This window comes from Protopterus annectens, chromosome 11.part0, assembly GCF_019279795.1.
Source record: "Protopterus annectens isolate FY-2018-M chromosome 11.part0, PAN1.0, whole genome shotgun sequence".
NCBI lineage: Eukaryota > Metazoa > Chordata > Ceratodontiformes > Protopteridae > Protopterus > Protopterus annectens.
Genome location: NC_056745.1, coordinates 188455596 through 188480483, shown reverse-complemented (window position 1 = coordinate 188480483; position 24888 = coordinate 188455596). Strand labels below are relative to the sequence as shown.

At 39.8% G+C, this 24888-nt stretch overlaps 1 protein-coding gene across 3 annotated transcripts in view; it reads right to left on the bottom strand.

The window, feature by feature from the left end:
• Nucleotides 1-5568: 5568 nt before the first annotated feature.
• RHNO1 (RAD9-HUS1-RAD1 interacting nuclear orphan 1) overlaps nucleotides 5569-24888 on the bottom strand; it is a 31894-nt gene continuing 12574 nt past the window's right edge. For 2 of the 3 annotated variants that reach the window (XM_044087604.1, XM_044087603.1), the window contains 2 exons: nucleotides 24429-24618; nucleotides 19472-21060 (listed from right to left, as the gene is read on the bottom strand). In XM_044087604.1, coding sequence (XP_043943539.1) covers nucleotides 20338-21060; nucleotides 24429-24596 — 891 coding nt within the window. In that variant the 5' untranslated portion in view covers nucleotides 24597-24618 and the 3' untranslated portion in view covers nucleotides 19472-20337. Of the gene's footprint in view, nucleotides 6952-19471; nucleotides 21061-24428; nucleotides 24619-24888 lie in introns of those variants that run through there. The other variant, XR_006366942.1, reaches the window with a different exon arrangement.

The window sequence follows — 24888 nt, the reverse complement described above, 5'->3', positions numbered from 1 at the left end:
GTTTTAAGATAACATACCAACAATGGTAACACTGGGAAGTACCAAAAAAAGGTAGCAGTTAAAAGCAGATATTAGCTAAAGGATACTAGGAAAATGGCAAGGGAGGTAGAAGAAAGTCATATTGGGTATAGAGATGATGTTTTTCAAAAAGTAACTCATGACTGTTTTGAAAATAACTCCCAAAGCTCGTGTGTGACAGGATCCACATCTGAAAATGAATGGCTGCAAACAAGATCTGAGATATGCAAGGATGGCAGGGCACTGTGGGTAAAGAGAGGAGCTCTGAATTTTGGATGAGAGGATCTTGTAGAAGCAGCTGGGTCATATCAGAGTTTTGGATCCAAACCCATTTGTGACATCCAGATAATATCCCACTGAACAGCCACTGAATATAACATCCGAAGAATACCTCACTCGACTGCCAGTAATGTGACATCCCTTACTATCCTGAGTCAGTAACTAAGGAGATTCAATCCTCACTACTGACTCCAATTGTAAGACTGGCACTTGAACAGGAGGAACACGTTCTATAACCTGGGACTGGACTGTATACTTCTGTCTACTCCTATTGTAACTCCTCATTATACACATGCAATGTGTCCCAGTTTAAGACCTCTGATACACTCACACAAATAAATAAAATCTCATACATCCAAACACTTCTGGGAAAGCCTGACACAGATTTCCAGCTGTGTCCCTTCCCTAGTATAATATGGTAATGCTGCCACCAATCAGTGTCTTCATGCCCTTTTAAAGGGATGTTCAGTTATGAAAATTAAATATTATAACAAATAGCAGCAAATGATCTAAGCAGCCAGGCTTTCACAGTGGCCTGGGAAGTTATCAAGGCAAGTATAAGCACTCTCAAATCACTAAAGAAAACACTGATTGACCAGTCACAATGTAAGCTAATAAAAATATTTAATAATGAGTAAATGATTAAAAATATAAAACAGTAACTTTCAATAAACAAACAGGACTCAATCACCAGGAAAATGAAACCAATACTGTAGTACACCAATCCAACATTCAGAAAAACTCTGATTAGTTATAATTTTCCTGACTAAAGAACACTGTCCCTGATCTAAACAAAATTATTATAACAGAGCAAAGGCAGGCTTACAGTTCTTGGCAAGTCCTTTTTGGTTAATTTACTGCACAACTGAACTGTAACTGACCGTTAACTGTCTTCAACAGGATCTTTTATGACTAGCCAGTCAGAACTGTTCCAGTTCTAATTTTCGTTTCATATTTTGAAAATTAACCAACAGCTGTTTACTAAAGTTTCTTCCTGTCTTTCAGCTTCTGACAGCAACACACAGCAACTGTCAACATTCCAATGACATCTGCAGATTAGCTGAATCCAAGACAATTTGCCCTAAGAATCTTTCTTCACAAACGTGCGCAGTTAAACATGTAAAAGTACACTGTTCAAGTCTTTAAAATATTCTGCACAAACAGATTATAAATCAACATGCAAGAACTTAATTACAGTATCATAGCTAGTCATGCTGGCATATAATACACAGGTTAATATGAAATTGTATACAAACCCTCAGCCAGACATGCTAGCACAAATAAGTATCTAACTTCTTCACACCATCAGTTGGGGAATGAATGAAAAGGACAGCATATCTCTCTCTTTTATAGAGACATGTAGACATATAACATAACCTGTTTACCAATACGTAGCATTGAATGGAACAAGAAACTATATATATATATATATATATATATATATATATATATATATATATATATATATACACACACACACACACACACACACACATATACATTTTATATATATATATATATATATATATATATATACACACATATATATATATATACACACACACACAGACACTATATTATACATCCTACATACATACAAGCTCTCACACACTTGCATTAAGAAAATAAATGTATAACTTTTAACAAGACTGCTACAAGCAAAATATCCTGAAAACAAAATATTGAAACTCATTTGTTCTGATTACGCCATCTTTTTTTTTTTGCTTAGATTTAGGATGTCTAGAAGGGGAAGATTGTTGGGCACATTTTCTTTTCACCTATTTCTTAATAAGGTGGTGTCTACTGAGAGGGAACTGCTGGAAAAAAAAAGACAACAACCAAAAAGTACTCATCCTGAGGGCGATCCTTAAATATATATATATATATATATATATATATATATATATATATATATACACACTTCATTAGTTCTGCAGGGGAAAAATGTTTTATTCAAAATGGGCACCCAAAATCAGTGCTTCAGACATATTCACTGAGACTTTCAGGAGCAAAGCAAACATACACTATTACAACTATCCCAGTCATAGCTGTCTTGGTTGATGCATTCACTGCTTAAGCACAAGTGGGGGCTTAAAGGATAAGTTATTATTAGGCTAAAGACCACCAGGGCCCTTACAAGCCTAGCCACACACCCCAAACCATTTGGGTCCAGAGTACCAGGACATCTGCACCTGGAAGACACATTAGTAGAGAAGTTACTAAGGATTTGTAAGGGGGAGTGCTAGGATAATAGTTTTCTTATTAACGGCCACTGTCCATAAAGTACATGAGGTCCAGACTGGAAGTAAATTTCCAAACAACCAACGTCTGTAAAGACTACAATCTGCATGCTACTACTCTGTAATGTCTCTCTTGTAACTTTTTCTTCTCTCTGTAAACTTAGTTTTTCTCCCCAGGACTCAGCTGAAAATGGACACGTTGTCCAGTCTGACTATCCTGGCAAACAAATGTTAAATAAAATAAAAATTGTCAAGATTTCATTTGAATAGGGTCAAGGATGAACTCGGTTTTACATGGATGGGGAGGAGCCTATTCCATAATGTGGAGATACTTTGGGACACAGAACTGCCTCTCCAGCAAATTCTGTTTATGTCTCAAATGAAGTATAGATCCCTAGAGCTAATGTTTCTGGAGATGTTTGTTAATGTACAACAGATCCATCAGGGCTGGGTCTGAGGAAGCTGTGTAAGTCAGGTTAAGATCCCCTCACGACAGCCTGTAGGAAATTCAATAAAAAGAGACCGAGCCTTTAGGTGATCACTGTAGGATAGGGTATTCATGCCCCGAATTCTTCTGGTGAGAAACATTTGTAGGCATTCTAACTTTTGCAAGGGTCTGGTTAGATACATGCCAAAGGGGACAGTGTATTCAATGATAGGTCTGATAAGGACCGAATAGAGTGGTACTATAACTTCCTTGGACCTGGATGCCATACCCTTACCTATAAGCTGGCAACATAGCAAATATACTAAAAGAAAAAATATGCTGTGTGTTGCTCAAAGCCCAGATTGCCATTTACATATTTTCTCAGATCTCTTATACTAGGTTGACTCCTAGGGGTATTTTATCAATGGAGTAATTGACTTGGGTTGGTAATTTCCCCAACGGTCATTATAATGCATTTTGGCATTGAATTTTAGGCCATGGCTTTGACCCCAGTCATTTATCCGAGTTAAACCCTCTTTGGAGGAATCTATAATGGCTCTAAGTTTACAGTCCTCTGTGAACTTGGTGAGCCAGAGGCCTTGGATGCTGGCCTGGTCTTCCAAGAAGTAGATGACAAACAGGAAGAGGCCCAGCACTAAGCCCTAGGGTACTTTCCTGGTGACTGGTCTCTGGGTGGAGATGGTCTCATCAATTGTGACTTCTTGAGCCTGGACTGTAAGCCAGCAGGTTATGGAGGGAGTTATGCCTAGCTCAGATAGCTAGTTAACAATGCCGGAATAAATGCTTTGGCTAGGTCAAGATATGCAGTATGCACTGTTTTATCCTCATCTACTGCCTTGGTGACCCTCTCAAAGAAGTCTACAAGGTTAAGTAGGCATGACCTTCCCTTAAAGCCAGATTGTGATGGGTCAACTGTCTTTCAGTTGCGAATGGTCTTGTTTATCATTTCAATGATAATTTGTTCTGTGGCCTTGCATATTAGGCTTGTTAGACTGATAGATCTACAGTTCCTTGGGTCAGTTGATGGTCCACCCTTGTGGAGGGGAAATTACTGTTGTGATCCTCCATTCACTTGGAATGTAGCTCGTTTCAAGGCTGTAGTTGAACACTGCCTCAAGTGGTTATGATAGGTCATGTCTTAGACTGTTCAGGAGGCAACTGGGGATGTTGTCAGAACCCATGGAAGTGGTGTTCTTACATGCGGTTAGCACCTTCTGCTAATAGTTGGGGTAATATGTTGGAAGGGATTTCATTTCATCTGGTGGAACTGGGAAGGAAAGTCAGAGCTGAATTTATAAGCCAGTATATTTGCTAGGTCACCCTGATCTTAGATGATGCTACCATTAACCACCAGTTCAGCACACTGCTGTGTGTTACCTTTAGGGTTCTGAACATAGCTGAAGAACGCCTTATAAATTGTCCTGAGCATGCAAGGCTATCCTGATCTCAGATGGCCTGTTGGACTTAATTTGACCCCTTAATTTCTTGTTTAGTTGTATAAAAGAGCACTTATTTTTCAGAGAGTTGCACTCTTTTTTGGCCAGGATTTTTCTTTTTATTATATACACAGTTTAGGTGAGGATTCCACCAATGGGATTTGTTTTGGGTTTACTTCTACAAGGAGCGGCAGCCTCTATGCAGTCATGCACGTTTGTATAGGGACCCTGTGAGCAATTCTGAGGATGTGACATGGGGTGGGGGGAATGCACCACTCCCCATGTTGGGGAGTACCGATCCAGTATTGGAGCATATACTATTTAAAAAAAAAACAAAAACACCACCATGGAATAAAGTCCAGGAAGCATTCTGCCTGTGAGTCTGAGGTAGTGTAAGTTTTCCAGTCTATAGAGGGATCGTTAAAGTCACCCATGAATAGGGTGCTTAGTTGGATAGAGTGCGCCTCCACTAGGTTTAGGTAAGAGTTAGGAGACTCTAGAGACACAGATGGTGACCTGCCGCTAGCCATGACATGGGGATGGACCATATCTTTGGTGTCTTGCACATGGATCAGCTCCATGGTATCATCTTGTTTAATTAGTATGGAGGAATCTGTTGCTAATGTAGATCAAGACACTTCTACATTTGGTCCCAGTTTGTGCTGTTACTGGTCTAAATGTGCAGAAGGCTATGCAGTGTGAAGTTTTTTTGGTTAAGCTCCTAGCACTGAGCAGTAACACCTTAAGGCTGCCTGGAGACTTTTTCACTATGTTGGTAGTTTTGTCTCTAGGTCATAATTGTTCCCATTAGTAACTTGGTAACTCTTCTTTCAATTTGGAAGTGGATATTTTAACATTTACAAACATTTATTCAAAACAGAATTATGACAAGATAATGTGAACCAATATTAAGAGTAGCTAATGTTATGGTGGTTGTTGTCTTTTGGCTTTTCCCGGTTAGGGGTCGCCACAGCGGAACACCAGTCCGCTAATGATTGGCAGTAGATTTTCACGAACACTGAGGTGCCAGCTCGATGTCCAACCTTCAATGAAGGCACGCCCATTTACGTATGTTTTTCGAATGCCACCCAATCGCAGGGAGGACATGCAGACTCCACACAGAAAGCACTCCCCGCACTCCAGCCGAGAATCGAAGAGGAGAACCTCTTGCTGTGAGGCAACAATGCTACCGCTGTACCACCACAGGTATAAATCTTTTTACCAGCTGCCCAACAATTTACTCTCTAGGAAAACATAGGCAGGTACCTTCTTGGATAGTCTGTGAACTAGGCCAGTAGTTCAGAACGAGGAAGGTCTGGGCTTGTAGTGCATGCCCAAGCAAATCAGAAGATGCAATATCCAAGAAAAAATAAATGCTAAGTAGTTAAATTAATTGGCAACAAAATAAATGCAAAATGAACAGTCAATTAATACATCGAATAATGTACAAGTCACATCTTGATTACTTTCAAGCTTGTTTTTTTTTTTTTTTTATTGGGAGTGTAGAACTTCCACATACAGTGCAGCACTTTTATTTTCTATGGTGAGGTTCAATTTTTATTTTAATATCTAGGGGAGACTCCGGTTTCTCTGATGACTGAGGGGGTTCATTACCCAAAATCTAATAACCTATGCAGTAGACCCTTAACATAACACAGGTCCAGAGACTATTTCAGCTCTGGATTTCCGATTTTAATACAGGATGTGTTTTTCAATGTGAAACGTACAGAATTTGTGAGCTCCGTTTAGGATACAATTCAATTCATGTGTGGGGAAGTCAGAGTTTAGCAATATATTAACAGTTTCATTCATTCATTTTTTTTTTTTTTTGTACTGGGGAGAAGCCCAAAGACTGTAAGGCTGTGACATCATTAACTGGCAGCATATATTATGGGAAAAGATAAAATTTAAAAATATTTTCTTCTTAGTTAGAAGAATGAGACAAAGCACTCCCACTTTTTGGTTGTAGGGAAGCTTTGAAAATGTCAGTATAGGTGAAGGCTGCTGGAGTCTTGGCATGAACTCAAGTCAATCCCACTGAAGAATTGGCCTTGTCCACCGATGCAGCAATGATGTTTTTTAGTTACCTTTCTGTGGTCAACCAATGTTGGAGAGGAGATCTGGTGAGACCTGTCTTAGAGCCGAAAGGCAGCAGCCTTGGAATTCCAACACTTTAGGCACTTCCCTTACTGAAAAAGTGCGGCTCAGACATATGCAGTTACTGCCTGGGAATCTTTTGCTTAGGTTCCAGAGCAAATAAGATGACCTTTGGAATGGACAGTCTTTGTACACAGGCCAGTACCAATTTCAATGTACATAGGATAGGGCATCCCAAGTCACAAAAAACTTTTTTTTCTGACCGCATCTGGTGAAGAAAGACAAAATAGAAGAACCAGAATCTGTTGGCAAGTAGACCGATCTTTATCATCTTGATTTTTTCTGATTTCTCCAACTGGACTTCTTTTTGTGTACAGATTTTCATGACTCAGAAACCTTTGCAGTTCCACATTCTACGAATTTGTGATTCGTCCTAAAGCAAAGCAAATATTGTAATCAAAAATCTTTAGACACTACGTGATTGCCAAGTTTACAGATGAAATAACTCTTTACAGCCAAATAAAATAGGAGGACAATTTGTTGCACAGTAAAAAAAAAGGTAGCCATGATGTGTAGCTAACAAAATTTTGGGAAGAACTAATTAGAACATGCCGAACTCGGCACAAAACGGGAGAACTAAACACTTGCCCATATCAGGGTACACTGGCCCAAGTCTTCTCTGGTCAAGGTAGGGAAGGGCAGCATTCAACACTTCTGCAGTTTCAGGCCATGAGGGACACAAGGACAGACAGGATGACTCAAATGTCATGGCTGTTACATTAACTATTTCTGAAGAAAACCAAGCCGGAAATTGGCTAGAACCCCCGTAAGGAGAGACAGTTTTTAACAGGAGGCCTCCTTTGAATCTCACTTGTGCCAGTGATAGCACATCTTTTTCAGACAAAAATTTATAAAAAGTTGCAAGTTTTGGTCATACTTTCTTTTCCAGTTGTCTGATTCCAGTGAAGTAGAATAATGTGCACACACCTGAATTTTCAAACATAGAAATAAATATTTCAGGCATCAGGAGAAAATGATAAAAGCTGAATCAGTAGACAATGGATTAAACACAAGCTCCATCTAAAACTTCATTTGGATTAAACACAAGATAATCAAAAACGTTTCCGTCACCAAATTTCAGAAGTTAAAAAAAAATCACATTACACAGCAGTTTATTCAAAAGATAGACAATATACATCAGCATATCAAAAGGTGCGTTTATCAGGCAGAAAAAGAAAACAAATGCTACTTTCAGAAGGAATCAAACATTCTCACACACAAAAATTCCATTAACATTTAGAGAGAGGCCAAAAGCAACAGGAATAAAAGGCTAACTGTAATCAAATTCAAAGCTTAAAAAAAAAACAGATGCTACAATGAAAATATGACCATTGCAAATTGTTTATTCATAAGAGCAACAAAATTAATGGTCACCTAAAAGGAGAAAGACTAGCAGAAAGTCTGAGGAACACTAAAGAAGTGCAACCTTCCTACTCAAGAAAGGAAAAAAATATACATAGCAAGCATATTTCCTGAAATGTAACAGCTTGAAGCAATAGGAGGGTCTGCCCACGTGACTACTACTGAATAGAGGAAGGGTACACCAGATACATATACAGCATCCATTATGCTAGTTTTAAAAACTTCTGCCAGCTGATCCATGTGCTTTGTGTCTGAAGCCATTCCTTCCCAGATGACACACTAGGGTTGCTAACGGAACAGTTTAATGGAACATTTCTCTTGCAAATCCTCTCTTTTCTGTCAGCATACTGCGGTGCATATAATAAAGGAGCACATACCTGCATAAAAAAACTGGTGGCATCTACATATGCTCAAGATGTACTTTATATACAGGCACATTCAACCTTTGCTAGTCAGGCACACAGACAGTCCACGAGCCCTTCCATTAAAAAGGTGAACCAACTGGCCAGATTTAATTTCCTTGTTTGATTAGAACTTCCATTCCATGTAAACTGCATAAAGAGCTGAAGGATTTTTATCTGGGAGGGGAAGACGGCAAGAGTCAACAGATTCTTCCAATAGAATAAGGTGGATTGGGATTGCCCGATTGGAAGGGGTATTTCAGAGCTGCACATTAAGCCTCCTACACATAAGCACAAGCAGAAACCTACAATTCAAAGTGGAAAGAGATGATGAAACGGGGAGGAAGCTCAAGAAACAAAGACTGGGCTTTCGGATGCAGACCTTTAAAAGAGAATAATAACCATACAGATTATTATAATGTAGCCCAGGCTGGTATGACCCTGACCTTGAGCAGCATCTTACCCTCACCTAGAATGATGCCACAGTACAAAGACAAAATAATCGATTTTAACAATTGGCTAAAGTTTTGGTGTCATTCAAAGGGGATCCAGTGTCTGTCAGCCTGGGATGACATGCTCGACAAGCCACGTTGCTTCGCTAGGGACGGCTTGCACCTGTCACCACTGGGCTTTCGGATATTGGCAAAGGCTCTTGCCACCCCCATAGTGCCTTTTTTAGGCAAGGCTCAAAAGTCAAACCCACCCCAATAGACAGCACAAGGAACAAGAAACTAAGGGTAATGCTGCTAAACGCCAGAAATCTTAACCTCAAGATGCACGCACTCGAAGCTCTCCTCAGTATGGAGAACATAGATATCTGTGCAGTGACAGAAACCTGGTTCAAGGCTCCAGAGAGCACGCCAGCACTACCAGGCTATACCTCGTATCATGCTTTTCGGCCCCAAAACCCGGACCGAACCACAAAAGGAGGGGGAGTTTCCATATTTATCAAGGATATCCACACCTCCAGGTTAGTGGCATTGCACGAAGTATCGGAGACCATCCATGTGCAACTAACAGTGGGCAAGACTGCTTTTCAGTTTATAGCATCCTACAGACCACCCTCTCAAAGTCAGGTATCCCAGTCGGCCTTCCTGAAAACATTGGAGAACATGAAGATCTCTCCGAACACCATTATATTGGGCGACTTCAACTACCCAAACATTGACTGGGAGCACTACTCAAGCCCTAGCACCTTAGCCCAAAGATTCCTGGAAATTATAAACTCAAATGCTATGGAACAACTAGTCACCACTCCCACAAGAGGGGACAACATACTAGACCTGATCATTACCAACATGGGGACTCTATGCTCCACACCAGAAGTATATCCCTCATTGGTAAGATCAGACCATAAAATTAATTTCACTGGACGTCCACATCCCGACCCCACCCCCAGCCCAGAAAACCACAGTGAAAAACTTCTCAAAAGCGAACTTCTCAAAACCGAAGTGGAATCCTTCAAGGCCCCAGGGCCAGTGGAAACAACAGCCCAAACTACAGAATCCTATATAAATGCATTCTACAGACATCTCCAGGAATGCATGGATCATGCTATCCCAAACAAAACCAAGACCCAATCATCCATAGGCAGATGTCCAGTCTGGTGGACCCCTGCCATAAATAAACTGTACAACAGAAGGAGGAAGCTACTACATGATAGAGCAAAATCCCCAATAGGGAAGGCATCTCTGATCAGTACTAGCAAAAAATTACGATCCCTCATAAAATCCTCCAAGGCCAGCTTCGAGAGAAAAATTGCACAGGACACCAAACACAATCATAAGGCTTTTTTCAGTTATGCTAGAAACCTGGGATGCAACTCCCAGACTTGTTCTGAATTGATTCTAAATGACAAAAAATACACTGAACCCAGAGACATCGCCAATATCCTGGCAGACAGGTTCAGTGCAAACCCCCCCCCCCCCAAAAGAGCAAGTATCTATCCCGGCAGAGGGCTGCCTCCCAAACATCTCAGATGAAGGCTGCCCTCTCCAAAGCAAAAAACACTGCTTCCATGGGACCAGATGGCGTCCCAGGTTGCGTCCTACATGAACTACAAGAGGAACTAATCCCTCAAATAAAACAGCTATACAATCTCAGCCTCACTACAGGATATGTGCCCACAGAATGGCGTACAGCAACAGTGGTCCCACTCCACAAAGGTGGAGCCTCTACGGACCCTGGAAACTATCGCCCCATAAGCCTGACTAGCTTAGTCTGCAAGGCTATGGAGAGGATCATCATGGAGCTCATAAACAAAGACATTGGGGACCTACAGACACTAGATCCTACCCAGTTCGGCTTTGACAAGGGCAGATCTTGCCTTTTGAACCTGGTTGACTTCTTTGAAACAGTCACCAAAGCCATAGATGAAGGGAAGGTAGTCCACACAGCCTATCTGGACCTTGCAAAGGCATTTGACACAATACCCCACTCGGGCATCATAGATAAGCTATCCAGCTTAAATATAAACCCCTATGTCACAAGATGGGTCGCAAACTGGCTCAAAGACAGAACCCACAGAGTGAGAGTTGCTGGAGCCATGTCAGACTCGAAACCGGTCACAGGTGACGTCCCACAGAGTTCTGTCCTGGGACCAACTCTTGTTCAGTATATACTTTTCCGAGGTACAGGCAAACGTGGGAGGACTATGGCTCACCAAGTTCGCAGACGACTGCAAACTGGGCGCCATAATCAACTCTCCAGCTGACACAGACATCCTTCAAAAAGGTCTCACAGAGACAGATAGCTGGTGCCAGCACCATGGTTTAAAGCTAAATGCCAAAAAATGTATAGTCATACCCTTTGGCAAAAACAATGTGCCCACAAATTACCACATAGGCGGAAACCCATTAAGTACAGAGAAAGTTATTAGGGACCTGGGGACCCAAGTTGATAGCAATCTCTCCTTGGAAAACCACATTGCCAAAGTGGTTAGAAAGACTTTCTACATAGCCCACCTCATCACGAAGGGTTTCACATCTAGATCAAGAGAGGTAATCGTGCCCCTTTATTCATCCCTCATCAGGCCCATCATAGAATACAATGCCCCTTTTGGGATGTACCTTACCCGACACCTGCAGCAATTAGAAAAACCCCAAAAGTATCTCACCAAGAGGATCAAGGGTCTCAAACAGATGCCATATGCTGCTCGGTTAAAAAAAACTCCAGCTCTACTCAGTTGCATACCGCCTACTTGAGGCGATCTATGCCTGACATACAAAGCTATGTCAAATCCAGAATTAATGGACATGCTCCACCTCAGTAAATCTAAATCCCTTAGAGCCACACGCTCGAGGGATTTGAACCTCAGCACAGAAATAAATAGAACTTGCCGGAGGGACAGGTTCATAACCCAGAGGCTCCCTTCGCTCTGGAATAGAATTCCAGTTCATGTGAGGCAGAGCACCTCACTGAATCTCTTCAAGAAGAATCTTGATAAGTGGATGGGGGATTGTAGGTTTGTCCCAGGGATTACTCCCGTGTCACTATTCGACAGAGGCACAGTAAACTAAACCTTAAAAAGGGCACAGTATACTCAAATCAAGGGGTGGCGCAAGCCATACAGAATCGGGCTAGGCTTATAATTGCCCCAGGGCAGATGGCCTAGTATGAACCTATGAACCTATAAAGTAGCAAAGCATATTCTAACAACTAAGCTAATACAATAATGGAGAAAGGAGATTCTGCCAACAGGGATGACTGCAACTAGGGATATAGAAAATAGGCAAGAGGAGGCTGGAATTTATTGGAGAAACTGGCAAAAGAAAGAAGGTATTAGGAGCAAATAACTAGCGAGGGAAAGGTAATAGAATGGGAAGATGCCAAGAATCTACTTGGATTGCAGGTAAGAGATCGATATCAATCCTTGATATGGAAGGCAGAGTACAGGCAAAGAGAAAAAAAGTGTGTGTGTGTGTGTGTGTGGTGGGGGTCTTAAAATGAAAGACCATCAGTGGTACAATTTTTAGTAAAATATAGAAGAGAACCTGATGTTAAAGAAATAATTAGTAAAGCTTACAAAATATTGCACAACTACAAGAATCAGTCATGGTAGGTTAGAAAGGATTGGGAAGAGAGAGATTGATTAAGCAATTAAAAGGAAACAATACATGTTATATGCAACAAAATCTAGAAGATTTAAGATTTTGCTTAGAAATGTTTACATAGTTTTATACTCCAATTAGACTCCAGAAGATTTTTCCTCGGTTATGGGAAAAAAAGGTAACTGGGAACATATTTTCTGGAAGTGTAATGAGTTGGCAGACTTTAAAGACTACTGTATCAGAGATATTTGGTGAGCAAATTGGTGTAACTAGGGAAATGATTTTTCTAAGTTATGACAAAGAATCAGAACTGCCTAGACATGTAAGGCCTTGCTCATTCTTAATTGTTGTCGTCAAAAAGCAATTACCAGAAAATGGAAATCAAAGCCTAAACCAACTGTACTAGAAGCAGTGAACAGAGACAAAACAACTGGAAGTGGGATCTTTAGAAAAGGGTAGGAGGAAATTTCATAGGAAAAAATGGGAACTGTGGGAATACATACAGGGGAGAAATGAGGTTTAAAAAAGGTAGGATTTGTATGAACCATGTAATGTTTGGCTGACAATGGTTGAGTAGAGTATAATTGACGTAAAATGTTTGCAACTAAAATTATGTCAATACAGTCTGCGATATAAAATGCTTGCAATTAAGACTATGCCAATATGGTTTGTTTTCATTTATATAAATGTACAATTGCCTACGTCATAAGTGACAATTTAATAAAGATGTTTCTTGTTAAAAAATAATAATAAAAAAAGGCAAATACAGTATACTGCAAAATACAGGTCAATCGCACTGCAAACAGATGTCAATCTGGCACACCAACAGGCTAACAGTAAAATTTTGTGCAAAATCTTCAGGCAGATTATTTTATTTTTTACCTTTTTAAACAGGACAAATATCACAGTTCAGCTTCCATAGCTTAGTTGCCAGTGTGCAGTTATTTCCATCAATTCAACCAGTTGGGTACCTAAGGTTGAACAGTACCAGATGCTACTGGAAACTGCTCTCTCAACTCCCATCATACATAAAGTTGACAGTAACTGCTGTCCACTCCTTGAAGAACATTCATGAATCTACTGCATCAGGTATCTTAGCAGCAAAAGCTTGCTAGTCTGCATGCATTTTCACCACCACGTTACACTACAGTTGTCTTACATAGCCATGCACGGAAACTCATAATACAAAAAAGGCCTGTTGCAATTTTCAGTGCAAGTGAGAGACTATATGAATAAAAAACACAGGGACACAACACAAACAATGTAAGAGACACCATTTTGTCAAACGAATGTTGAATTTTGTACACTTCAAATAGAATGAATTATTCAAAGTTCCAGCCAGGACAGCCAACTGATTAAATGTAGAACTTGAATGTACACAGAAATAACAGATTTCATTCAAAACACTCATCATTCCAATACTAATCTATTCAATGTATAAACAAGCACACACTTTACAGTAGGGTTGTCACTGAGGCGATTCCCACACCAACAGTCTTCTTCCTAAAAGTCACCTTTCCAGGGTGGACAGCTATTTACATTGTTGTATTTGTGTCATTACATTACAAGCAAAATACTTCACTAAGAATCTTAATCATTTGGTTACCTTTTACTTGAGTAACTTTATTGATTTAATGTTTGATTGACTGAGTGAATGGTTGAGTTTTGCATTTTGTGCTGAAACCTGCTGTAGACCTTCCTACCAACTACTGCTTCTCCCCAAAACTACATTATCAGAAGGCATGGCAAGATGACATTGGAAAAAGGAACTAGCCGGTCAGCAGTTCAGCACACAGTAAAATACAAAAACAGAACTTTGTTAAGCATAATATGCTTCCATTAAAGTAACTATGGTAAAAAATACGTATTTTAGAATTAGACAGCTCACTTTACATTTCGAGAGCGTAATTACAGCAAAAATAAAAGCCTTCCACATGATTTTCAATAATTATTAATAGACCCATTCAGGTTGCAGTCAATAGTTCCTTTATAGACAAGAGCTAGGTTTGTTCAGTGTGCCAACTTTTTTTTATGGAAAGTTACATGGGTTGGAAGAAACAGACTGCAAATCTAATATTCTCTTTGCTGAACTAATGGTCACTTGAAATACAGGCTTACACTGAGAGCCAGATTCCAAAACAACTGCTCTCAATGCAAGTGGTCACTTACACTGAGAGAAAGTATTTTGGAACCTTGCCACTGGTCTTGCAAGACAAAACTTCTTAGATTTGCAGAAGCAGCTTGTTCAAAAAACAGAACAGTGAGCTCATCCAGAAAGAATGTCCAAACAAAGTTAAACTCTTGAAATGGAGGCCTAAGGGGAAAGGTACGAGACAAGAAGGCTTCATCTTAAGACTATATAGAGGCGAGATCCAACAAACATTGTATTGGATAAAGATAAGCTCTAAAGACTTAAACCAGAAAGATAACAGACATGATTCTGAGATTACTGGACAAACTATCCAATAAAGTACTCCCATATGAAACCTGGCATAAGGGGCCACAACAATTAAAGTTGTGATAAGGCCTAAAGCTATCAGAAAAGTCTCTCTTGTGGGCAGAATTAGCCGAGTGAATAGATGCAATTATTCAGCATACACTTTACAAGTTAAAGTGTCGTACGTGAAGTGACACAGCAAGTAAATAAAACCACTGACAAAAACACACCGTTAAGAATTTTATTCATTTCATCACTCAAGCTTTTTTTGTGAGAAGCTTGACGAGAATTCTTGCAACTGCTGGTGCTGATGAAATACAAATAAATCCACTTTGGGGAAACTCCACATCGTGCCAATCCAGAAAAGCCTAAACCTTTCTGCTTGACCTTCCAATTGTATGGCAAGTAGACTGCACTACTCAGGGGAAGAATCAGAGGGCTCTGACAAGACAAAGAATAAAAAATTACTCGAAAAGAAAGATTCATCATTTCTTCATCCCAGTCACTGCTACTTATACTTAAAAATAAAAGTTTCTACTTATTTGTTGGTATACTCTCCTTTTCAGTGGTACTGTATCATAGTTTACATTACTCTTGATTCCAGTGTTGATCTGAGTGCGTTTAAGGCTAAAGCCTGCCACAGTCTGCATTTAGGTTTTGGAGACAAAAGTCCCAGAGGCTTTGAAAAAGTATCTCCCCAAGCAAAGTCAAACAAGTTTACTGAAGTCATCCACTAACTATTCTAAGAATGAAGCAAGGCATAAAACCCTTGAGAATTGCTCTTGCTAATAAAACATTTTGTTTCCAAATATAAAGGATGCTTATCTGCTGTATCCTACCCTGTGGAATAGATATTGGACAACATACATCTTGCCTGAGGGTTTCTTCTGCTTTGAAGCTTTAGCATCCCCCAAAATTGCTTAAAAAATTTATCTCTTGGTGCGAGAGGGACAAGTATCTAATTTATCCATTTAAAAGGTAATTCGTCTGATGCAGAGAAATTTATTCTGGTACATATTTCTATTTATTAACTAGGGTGACCACTGATCCACATGGACTTTTTCAGACTTATTCCAGGAGCACTGTATAGTTAAGTGACTTACTCAGAGTCGCACAGTAAGCAAATGGAGGGCGAGAAAATCGAACCTTGAAAACATAGGAGTTTTTCAGAACTTCCAAGGACCTGGCTTCACCTAAGCAGTTGTCCATGTTGCGATACTGTGAATGTTTAACAACCCGAATTACGCAAATACTGAAACCAGTTATTTGGTAAAGAACCCAAGAACAGAAGGAAAGGCAACTGGCAAATGTGTAAACAGGAAATGAATTATTCACATTAGCATATTACATGGAAGCTGGAAACCTGAGTAATTTCCTCTCAGCCCTATGAATGGGAATGTGGAGATATGGAAATGCAAAATACTTGCGTATCTGGTATCAGCAAAGACCAACAGTGACTGAACAGTCAGTATTCAGAGCTGATTTTTTAAAGGCAATCCTTTTTGTGTACCATGACATAAGACTTTTCTCCTAAATTCCTCAAGGTACTAGTTCTGTGTGTTTGGCTGATGGTGCTCTCCAGAAAGATCATGTCAACCAAATCTGAATGTTTGTAGCACTCAGGAAAAAAGTGTCAAGAAAATGGAGGTGCAAGAAATTCTATTGCATAAAAATAAAAATGAAGAAAATAATGGCTGTTTGAAACGCTTCTCCAATATCGTTCAGTAAATGTAAGGTATTAAAACAGGAGAGCGATAAGGCAGTATATCCACTTAGAATGCAGCACGTACGTTAATGTAGCACAAAAAAGCTACTAAGTACCAAATAATTGGTACTCCCAGTGTATCAACAAATAAATATCTCAAGTCCACGCTGTGGTCAATAAATCCACTCGACAGTTATGCATAAGCTCAATGTAGAAAACACATATATTCCAACTTCTCGACCACAGAGTGGACTTGAGATATTTATTTGTCGATACACTGGAGTACCAATTATTTGGTACTTAGTAGCTTTTTTGTGCTACATTAACGTACGTGCTGCATTCTAAGTGGATATACTGCCTTATCGCTCTCCTGTTTTAATACCTTACAAATTCTATTGCATGTTTAAGATTCTCTCTCTTACATCTTTCATTTTTAACACCTTCCCCATGGGAAACTCCCTCCTCCCTCTTGGTGGCTCTGCTGATCCTGCTTCTGCACTCTGCCAAAGGAAAGCTTGCCTCCACAGGCCAGATTCCCATCTGTTTACTGGTGTACTATACTCCGAACGCACCAGCCTGGCTGGCTTGATCAGTCTTCATTGGGTAACACCTACTGCTCCAGCTATGCCACCCCTATGTGGCGAGCAAAGCAGTATCCCTCTCCCAGTATACTGAGCCAGCAGCAACCACTCCCTCCCATTCTCATCATCCAGCTCCTACAGGCATCAGGGCTACAAAACTGAACTTGTGTTGCCTGTGACAGTCAGGGCTTTATCCCAACATGCCAACTTAGTTGTCCACCTTGATCTTGAACTACTTGCTTCTCTTAAAGAAGCAATTTTTTCCCCCAGTCACTGAGGAAGGGCAATCGCAGGATCAGTAAAAGGGAAACCTCAGTCTCATACAAGCCCTATAATTAATTTTGTTAACTGTATCTCACGTTGTTATTTATACTGGCATTGTGTTTTTTGCTTACACTGTTGCTTCACCAGAACATCCATGAACCGAGGATAAATTTCAAGGAGCATCAGCAAATGGATGATTAAAACACATACTTCACAGATCTGTCCCACTCCCTCTTAATGAAAACTTTCAGATTTTCTTAGTGTGCAAAAAGACATACATAAATAAACAAAACTAGTCTTTCACATATCTGGGAAAAGGTCCGATTGGTACAATCCTTTCTCCTTAAAACTAAACCTGTAGCTATGGTCCTCAAGCTGAAACGAGCTGCACTGTAACTGCACTTGATAAGTTATAGGCGTCCACTTCAGAAGCAGTTTGGAAAGTTAATCTTTCCAACAACTTTAAAATGTGTGCCATCATGTTAAGTTCACAAACTTTTTAATACTAACACCCTAGTACTTCCATACCACAACTGTCAAGCAATCAATGCTCAGACTCAAAGTGGCAGCTGTACACGTTTTTTTAAACCGGACACCTTGGACCTTAAACTGCTCAAAGTTAATGAATTTTCTTGGATCCCTTTAAAACAGCTAAGTAAATCAATACAAGACTAGCCACTGTATTTTTAAACAATGGAATTATTTTTGGACACTATCAGATTTCGAGGAAATTGGTAGAAGCTGGTCACAAAGTGAATCTCCTGCTCTTAACACATCACCAAATGACATGTACTTAGGAGCATCCAGTGTTGCCTCTATTTAGGCAAACAGCCTATGAAATTAATGCTTCTCTAAATGGAACACACTGCAAATAAGGATCAGTCCCTATGAAACAGAACTGCCTTATGAATCAGCAGTAAACCACAAAATGACAACCCCCTCACGATTACCATAACTTAAATAAAACTCCTCTTCCTCAGAATGCAAAGCAGATGGAGCCCTTTTCTTGTCATTTCAGAATTAGAAAGCCTACCATGGGCAACAAGTGACTGGACTTCTCCCAGAGGCACAGCAAAATACTGCAACACAGAAAAAAAGAGCAGGACTGGACATAGAGCAGAAATCAAGCCCCCTTTACCCCAATTTTAGTACTCTAGATGCAAGACCCTCCAGCACCTGACCAGATACCCTTTTGTACCATTAGCAGAAAACGCTGGCCAAGAAAGGGGCAGATAAAAACTCTTGGAGACTTTGACTTTATAAGATTCACAGTGAAACTACGTCCACTTGTCCCTACACTGCCATCTTTCCTGTAAGCATCTTTTGAAAAGGTGAGGTAAATGAGAGAACAGAGAGCAAGGAGTGAACATCAACTTGCAAAGTGAGGAAGAATCACAAATACTGGAAGTAGATTTGTCTCACTAAAATAAGCCTTAGGATCTCAAATCATCAACTTCCCCCGTGTCAAATCAAAATGCGCTCCATTCATTTTAGCAGACCCATTACCCACTCTATTTGATCCACTTACACTTTTTTTAAATCTCTTTAAATAATGACTAGTTTTAGCATTTTCAAAGATGAAACGTGTTGTGTAACAAAAAAAGCCAAATCCTGGCATTCAAGAAGCAAGATACTTGATTGTGGAAAGTGACATGCTTTCTTCAGGTAACCACACTTCTTAGCCTTTTAAAGAAAAAGAATGAAGTTGCTCAAAGAAAGTAAAATACAAGTTTCCATGCTGGGAGAGTATTTAAGAATGCCAATGTAAAATGCATCTTCTGCAACTGCACCACATTAAAAAAGAAAAGAAAACCAATATGGAACTGAACTAAACCAAATAAAGGCCCAAGACAAACTGAAGTAGAAAGTGTCTCTGCTTAAACAGAAGCCTCCTGGTATGTGTTTTTTGGGGAGCATGAGCACATTCACATGAGAGGGCTGACTGCTCTGGCATGCTAGAAGAATGGGATTCGACTGAAAGGCCTAATATCTAGCAATAAGGAATACAGGAAGGTATTAAACTGAAAAGAATCTCAGAACTGCAATAGCATACTCATGCAGCAGTACAGTGTTAGTAGAAAAAATAAAACCCTCTTTAAAAGTGTGTGGCAAAGCATACAATGTTTCTGAACATTTGCAACAACAGTAGAATACATGAATGATCTGTTAAGCTAAAAAAGTGGGATTACTGACAAGGAAATGAAAAATATCAATTTCACAATTTTTAGCAATGTTTCGGGAAGCCGTAGATGTATATAAAACAGCAGTCACTAAATGCAGCTAGTATGTTTAGCTTCTCGAGTCATAAATAGAAAAGATGGTGTTAAAAAAAAAAAAAAAACAGAATGACCATACGAACAACCAGTGGTTTTCAAGGAGTTAAAAAGTGCTTGAACATTTCCATACTAGTTAAGTTGCTCTAATACGGTATTAGCCAGATCTTCCTCTGCTATAAAAATTCATGTTGAAGGCCCATATCTAGACTTTTATAATAAAAAACAAATGATCACCATTCAATAACATTTTGAACAGGGCAGGTGGAAAAGGCACCACCGACTATCCAGTCAGTACTGCTTCATACAAATCTCCAGGCAGTCCTTGCCACATCATGAAAAACACCACACACACTTCATCCCCCCATTTTCAGCTTATGCGGGGTAGGGTAAAAGCATCACTTACTCCTCTCAGGCACATTATGAAGTGGTCATGATTGCTAGAGTGAAGAACTGTCACTCTTCTCTTTCCTAATCTAGCATAAGGACTTTATGCTAGAAGTATTAAGTATCCAGTATGTGCCAAGTGTTAAGCAGCAGCTCTGTGTCAAGTCGCCCAATTAAACACACTGATTTCAGTGCTTTTTCAAATATACTGTGGTAGGAAGGCATGCGTCGTTTTCTTAAGCAGTTCCATTAGTTGACAAGTGTCTGTTCTTAAACATGGCAGAGATGACTCTCAAATTCCTATTTAGTCACAGGCAAAGCAGTATTTGCAAGATGCCGCTGATTTTCAAGATAATTAGAGAGATTCTGCTTCCTTCTCCAAGACATCCTTAGACCATACTCATGCTCTGGGGTATCATATACCAATACAACTGGTGCAGGCACTCCTTCTGGTATACAGCTAGGAGGGCAGATATCACGGAAAAAGGTAACCAATGGACTTTTCTGACATGCAATGGTATCCAACTTTTTAACAGTCACATCCCTTCTGTCTCCAGATGGGACACATGTGGCCATGTCAGGAGTGTTTACACAAGGTGGGGTAAAGGTACTATCGAGAGATTCCACAATCTCATTCATTCTAGGGCTTGAACACCCTTGATTTTTGCAGATATTTACAGAACCATTGCAGTGTGCAGTTTGATTTACACATCCAGGATGGGCAAGGTTATCCAACATGCAGCAGTTAGGTCTCATAGGCGAATCTTCTTCAGAAGAGCTAGAATGCAAACCAGTCTTGGAAGAGCGAAGACAGCCTAATGGTGCTGCAGTGCTTCTTACGCGAGATAATTTAGTTGACTCTTTAAATGTCAAAGCAGGAATCTTGCTCCTTTTTAAAGAGAGTGAGTTCTGGCAAGATAAATTCCTTTTATCTTTGCCGTACAGCACACTGATGCCTCTCTGACCACCTCTGCGCCTTGTTGGATATTTCAGTTGCACTGCAGAATCAAACTGTGGAGACACCTGTAAAACAAAATATGTTAAACTAAATAATTTGCACATCTCCACAATATTGCTAATGGATTATAAAAAGTACACAAGACGCAATACAAATAACGAAATCCTAATCAAAGACTGCAAGAGATCATGCGAACTGGACAGTAATCCTGGTCATCCTAGCTGTGTTGTAGTACAAATGCTGTGACTTTATTACAGGAGATGCTGAACTGAACCATACATTATCCAGCTACATCAGAATAATTGAGCCTACACATAAAACTGGGAAATTAAAATCCTCTTCATGAACAAACCAAGTTACATATTTATAAGACCAAAGCATCTGAAAATTTGCCTTCACAAAAAAATTAAACTAAAGACCTTTGAGTTAATATCTGAACACAGAACATGTACGTCATTCACAACATTTTTAATACAGTACTGCTGATTGGCTACTTTACTTTAGTTGCTGAATAATCCCCTATACGCATGTATGTACGTATATATGTGTACACACACACACACACACACACACACACACACACACACACACACACACACACACACACACACACACACACACACACACACACAGAGAAGGAGCAAATTGACAGTATTAATTAAGAAACTGGACTTTTCTTTTTAAATTGTGTTGCCAAGGAAGCAGAATGGAGGAATTCATGGGGTGGAAAGCATATGGCCAGTTTAGTTGGGCCCAATGGTTATTTACCAACATATTCCAGGCATCTAGTAGCAATAATGGCAGAAAAACACTACACCTCAGCCATCATGACCACACCCAGTTATTTTCAGAAATTCATGCTATTCCACCAAATGCAAAAAGAAAACAAGTATTTGCCCATGCAAACTTTTGACCTGCACTGCAGTTATTGTTGTTGACAGTGTGTACTCAGTAAATTAATAAGTAAATTAATAAGTACAAGACAACAAGCACAAATGAAGACAGTATTTGTTGAGCTCATTTTTCATAGAGTGGTCAAGCTCCTATGTTCCTTCCTCAGTTTCTAACACTACATCATGATCTCTAGTCTTGCTATGTACTCCTTGTTTGTTCTGAAGAGAATTTAGCAAATACCTCTTAATGTCAAGTGTATTAGAATTTCAAATGTGCACCGCTGAGGAGGAGGTTATCCTGCAGTAAGTGAGCCAAACCAGCCAAGTGAGAGCATTTCACAAGGTTTGTGAAAGAAAACAGAAAACACAAAGGTGATGTTTCAAGAGCAAAATAATTAAACTGAAAGGCAACAATGTTTCACTCACTGTATATTTAGAAACTATAAAAATGTTGTTCACTCAAACTGCAACAGTGTTTGACTAATACTAATGATAATCTGGATTACAACACTCATATGCTTAAATAGGCCATCTCTGTCTCAGACACCAAATCATAAATTCCTGTAAAGCACTGAATTATAACCCAAAAAATCTGATTTAAGATTCTGACTTTGCCCATTACAGTTAAACACACTCAGAATTCAACTGTCTTAAAACACAAACTTGTCACCTGCTACATTTAACACAGTTAAGATAGCAGCTTTAAGTATACAGTACAGAAGTGGCAACCACTAATTTCTCATACATGTCATTACTGTGTGGAAGAATCATACATGTCATTACTGTGTGGAAGAAATCCACTAAAGTTTCCTGAGGCAAGAGAGCTGCCACTTAATTTATTACCCAACCATGTCCTGCAACACTTGCCTTAGCCAAATGCTGTCCTGGTCGCTGGTCTGGTTCGAACCTCCCATGCTATTGCAGCCAGTTTGCTCATGTTGCTCTCTCTGTTCAGTCACAGCATCTTGTCTTTATTGTTGGTGAAACATATAGGACAATTTTGTAGCAAACTCATTAGACTTCTGTGGCTACAGGTGTTTGAGGTTGAGGAGAATTATGCTAGAAGTCTCAGTCTTATGGCAGATGCCAAGGTTAGATAGCTATTTTAGCATAGCTTTACCCTTACCTGGAGACATTCAGGTGCTGCACAAAGCTTAGTCATTCTCACAGAGGAGGGGGAGGAACACAGCGATGGTGCATAAGAGCTTATTTATTTATTTTTTACCACCAGTTATCTCAGTGACTGACAATTAAATGACTCAGATGTTGAAAAAGTCAGTTTTGTTGCCAGTCTACATTTAAATGGGTATAACACAGCCATCTTTCTGTGGCTAAGGAAGGCTTATTACACAAGACTAGAAGATTTAAGACTGAGGCTGGCCTCCATAGCCAGTACTATCAGGAGAACCAGTCACCCTGGGGAAGAACTACCTGCTTTCTCTAGATCAGGTTGGAAGGAAGTTGTTGCATTTCAAGTGTTGTGATAGGGGCTGTGATATTTCTGTCTTCTTAGGAAACTGCTCATTGTATTCATTAATAAAGTTAAGTTTTGGCTGTAAAGAAGCAGGCTTAAGTTTGTATACAAAATCCCAAAGGATGATACAGATGTGTGGGGGGATTCCAACAGGATTACACTTGAAGAGAACACTAACAAACATTCAACACTGCTGTTATCAAAGAGACGACGGTCTGGTAGAATCCTTAAACTCTAAGCCCTACAGGTGCCCCTGTACCAGCGGATGTACACCATTTCTACTCTGCCCAAAACAACCCTAAACTGTACGACTCTCAGGATATTTTCTAAACAGAATTTTAATAGAAAACAATGAACACCGTGTGTGAGTGAGAGTGAGAAAGGTATCACTAAATTTAAAAGAAGCCTTACTCGCTCCTATCCTCAAGTCAGCTACTTTAGCTACAATAAACATGGGTAAATTATTCCCCATCTCCAAATCTTCCTTTTTACAGTATGATTTTGAGGCAGATAACGATTCTACAGCTGGAAAGATCATATAACCATCTGCCGTGTCTATTTTTCTAGTTCAGTGAGTTGAATAAAGACTCTCTACTTGCAAACTAGTAAGAGTGTTTCCCTCAAGGAAGCCCTTGACCCCCACAGCATTTTTCTCCCAGTGCCATAGGTTGCTCGACAGCAGCTTACTCCATAAAAAGTCAGTAAATTAACTACAGTAGATGCCCTCATAACAGGCCTCCTTTTTAACCAGCCTTTTAAATTTCTGCTGTAGTAACAGAGGGCAAAGAAGAACACACTTCTGCCTCCTCTGAGCACTTCGGAACATCTTGGCTTATCATATAAACTTAAAATGCAAGCTCGTTTTTCACCTATAACTGCTACTTTGTATGCTTTTTCTGATTAAGCAGCCATTCTTTTATCCAGCCTAAGGTCCGATCCCAGCAAGACTGGATAAGAGGGAGTCTACTCTATTTCCCTTGGGAAGCATCAGTACCACATGGGAGATGAACACACTCTCCAGCTAGCCTTACATATGTATACACACAAAGTTAGACATTGCACCTACCCACGACACTCCGGTATCATGTGGAACAAGAACATTATTCACATGCCTAGGATTCAAGGCTGGAAGTACTGGCGATTCATATACATGTCTAGTGCCATCTAATGGGGCTTCAGTAAAATCCAGTGATGGTTTTCCGGAGGCATACACCTTTTTCTTTTTACGTGGCATCAGCAGAAGTCATCATGATTGCCTAAAGATTCCAAAACAAAATAATTGGGAATATTCATTAGTGAACAACTACAAAATGCACTTGGAACATGTTGCAGGCTCTAGTAATAAAATATCTGTCAATGTGAATGCTGACTGTAACAAAAATGGCGATTGCGGTTTGGGGAAGAGAAGGTAGCGTGCACCATAGAAAAGTATCCTAAAATAAATATTTCTATGTAGTTATCCATATGTCCAAATTTAAAATACTGGAAAAATTGACTTAACTGCATCAGTTCTTATTATGACACTG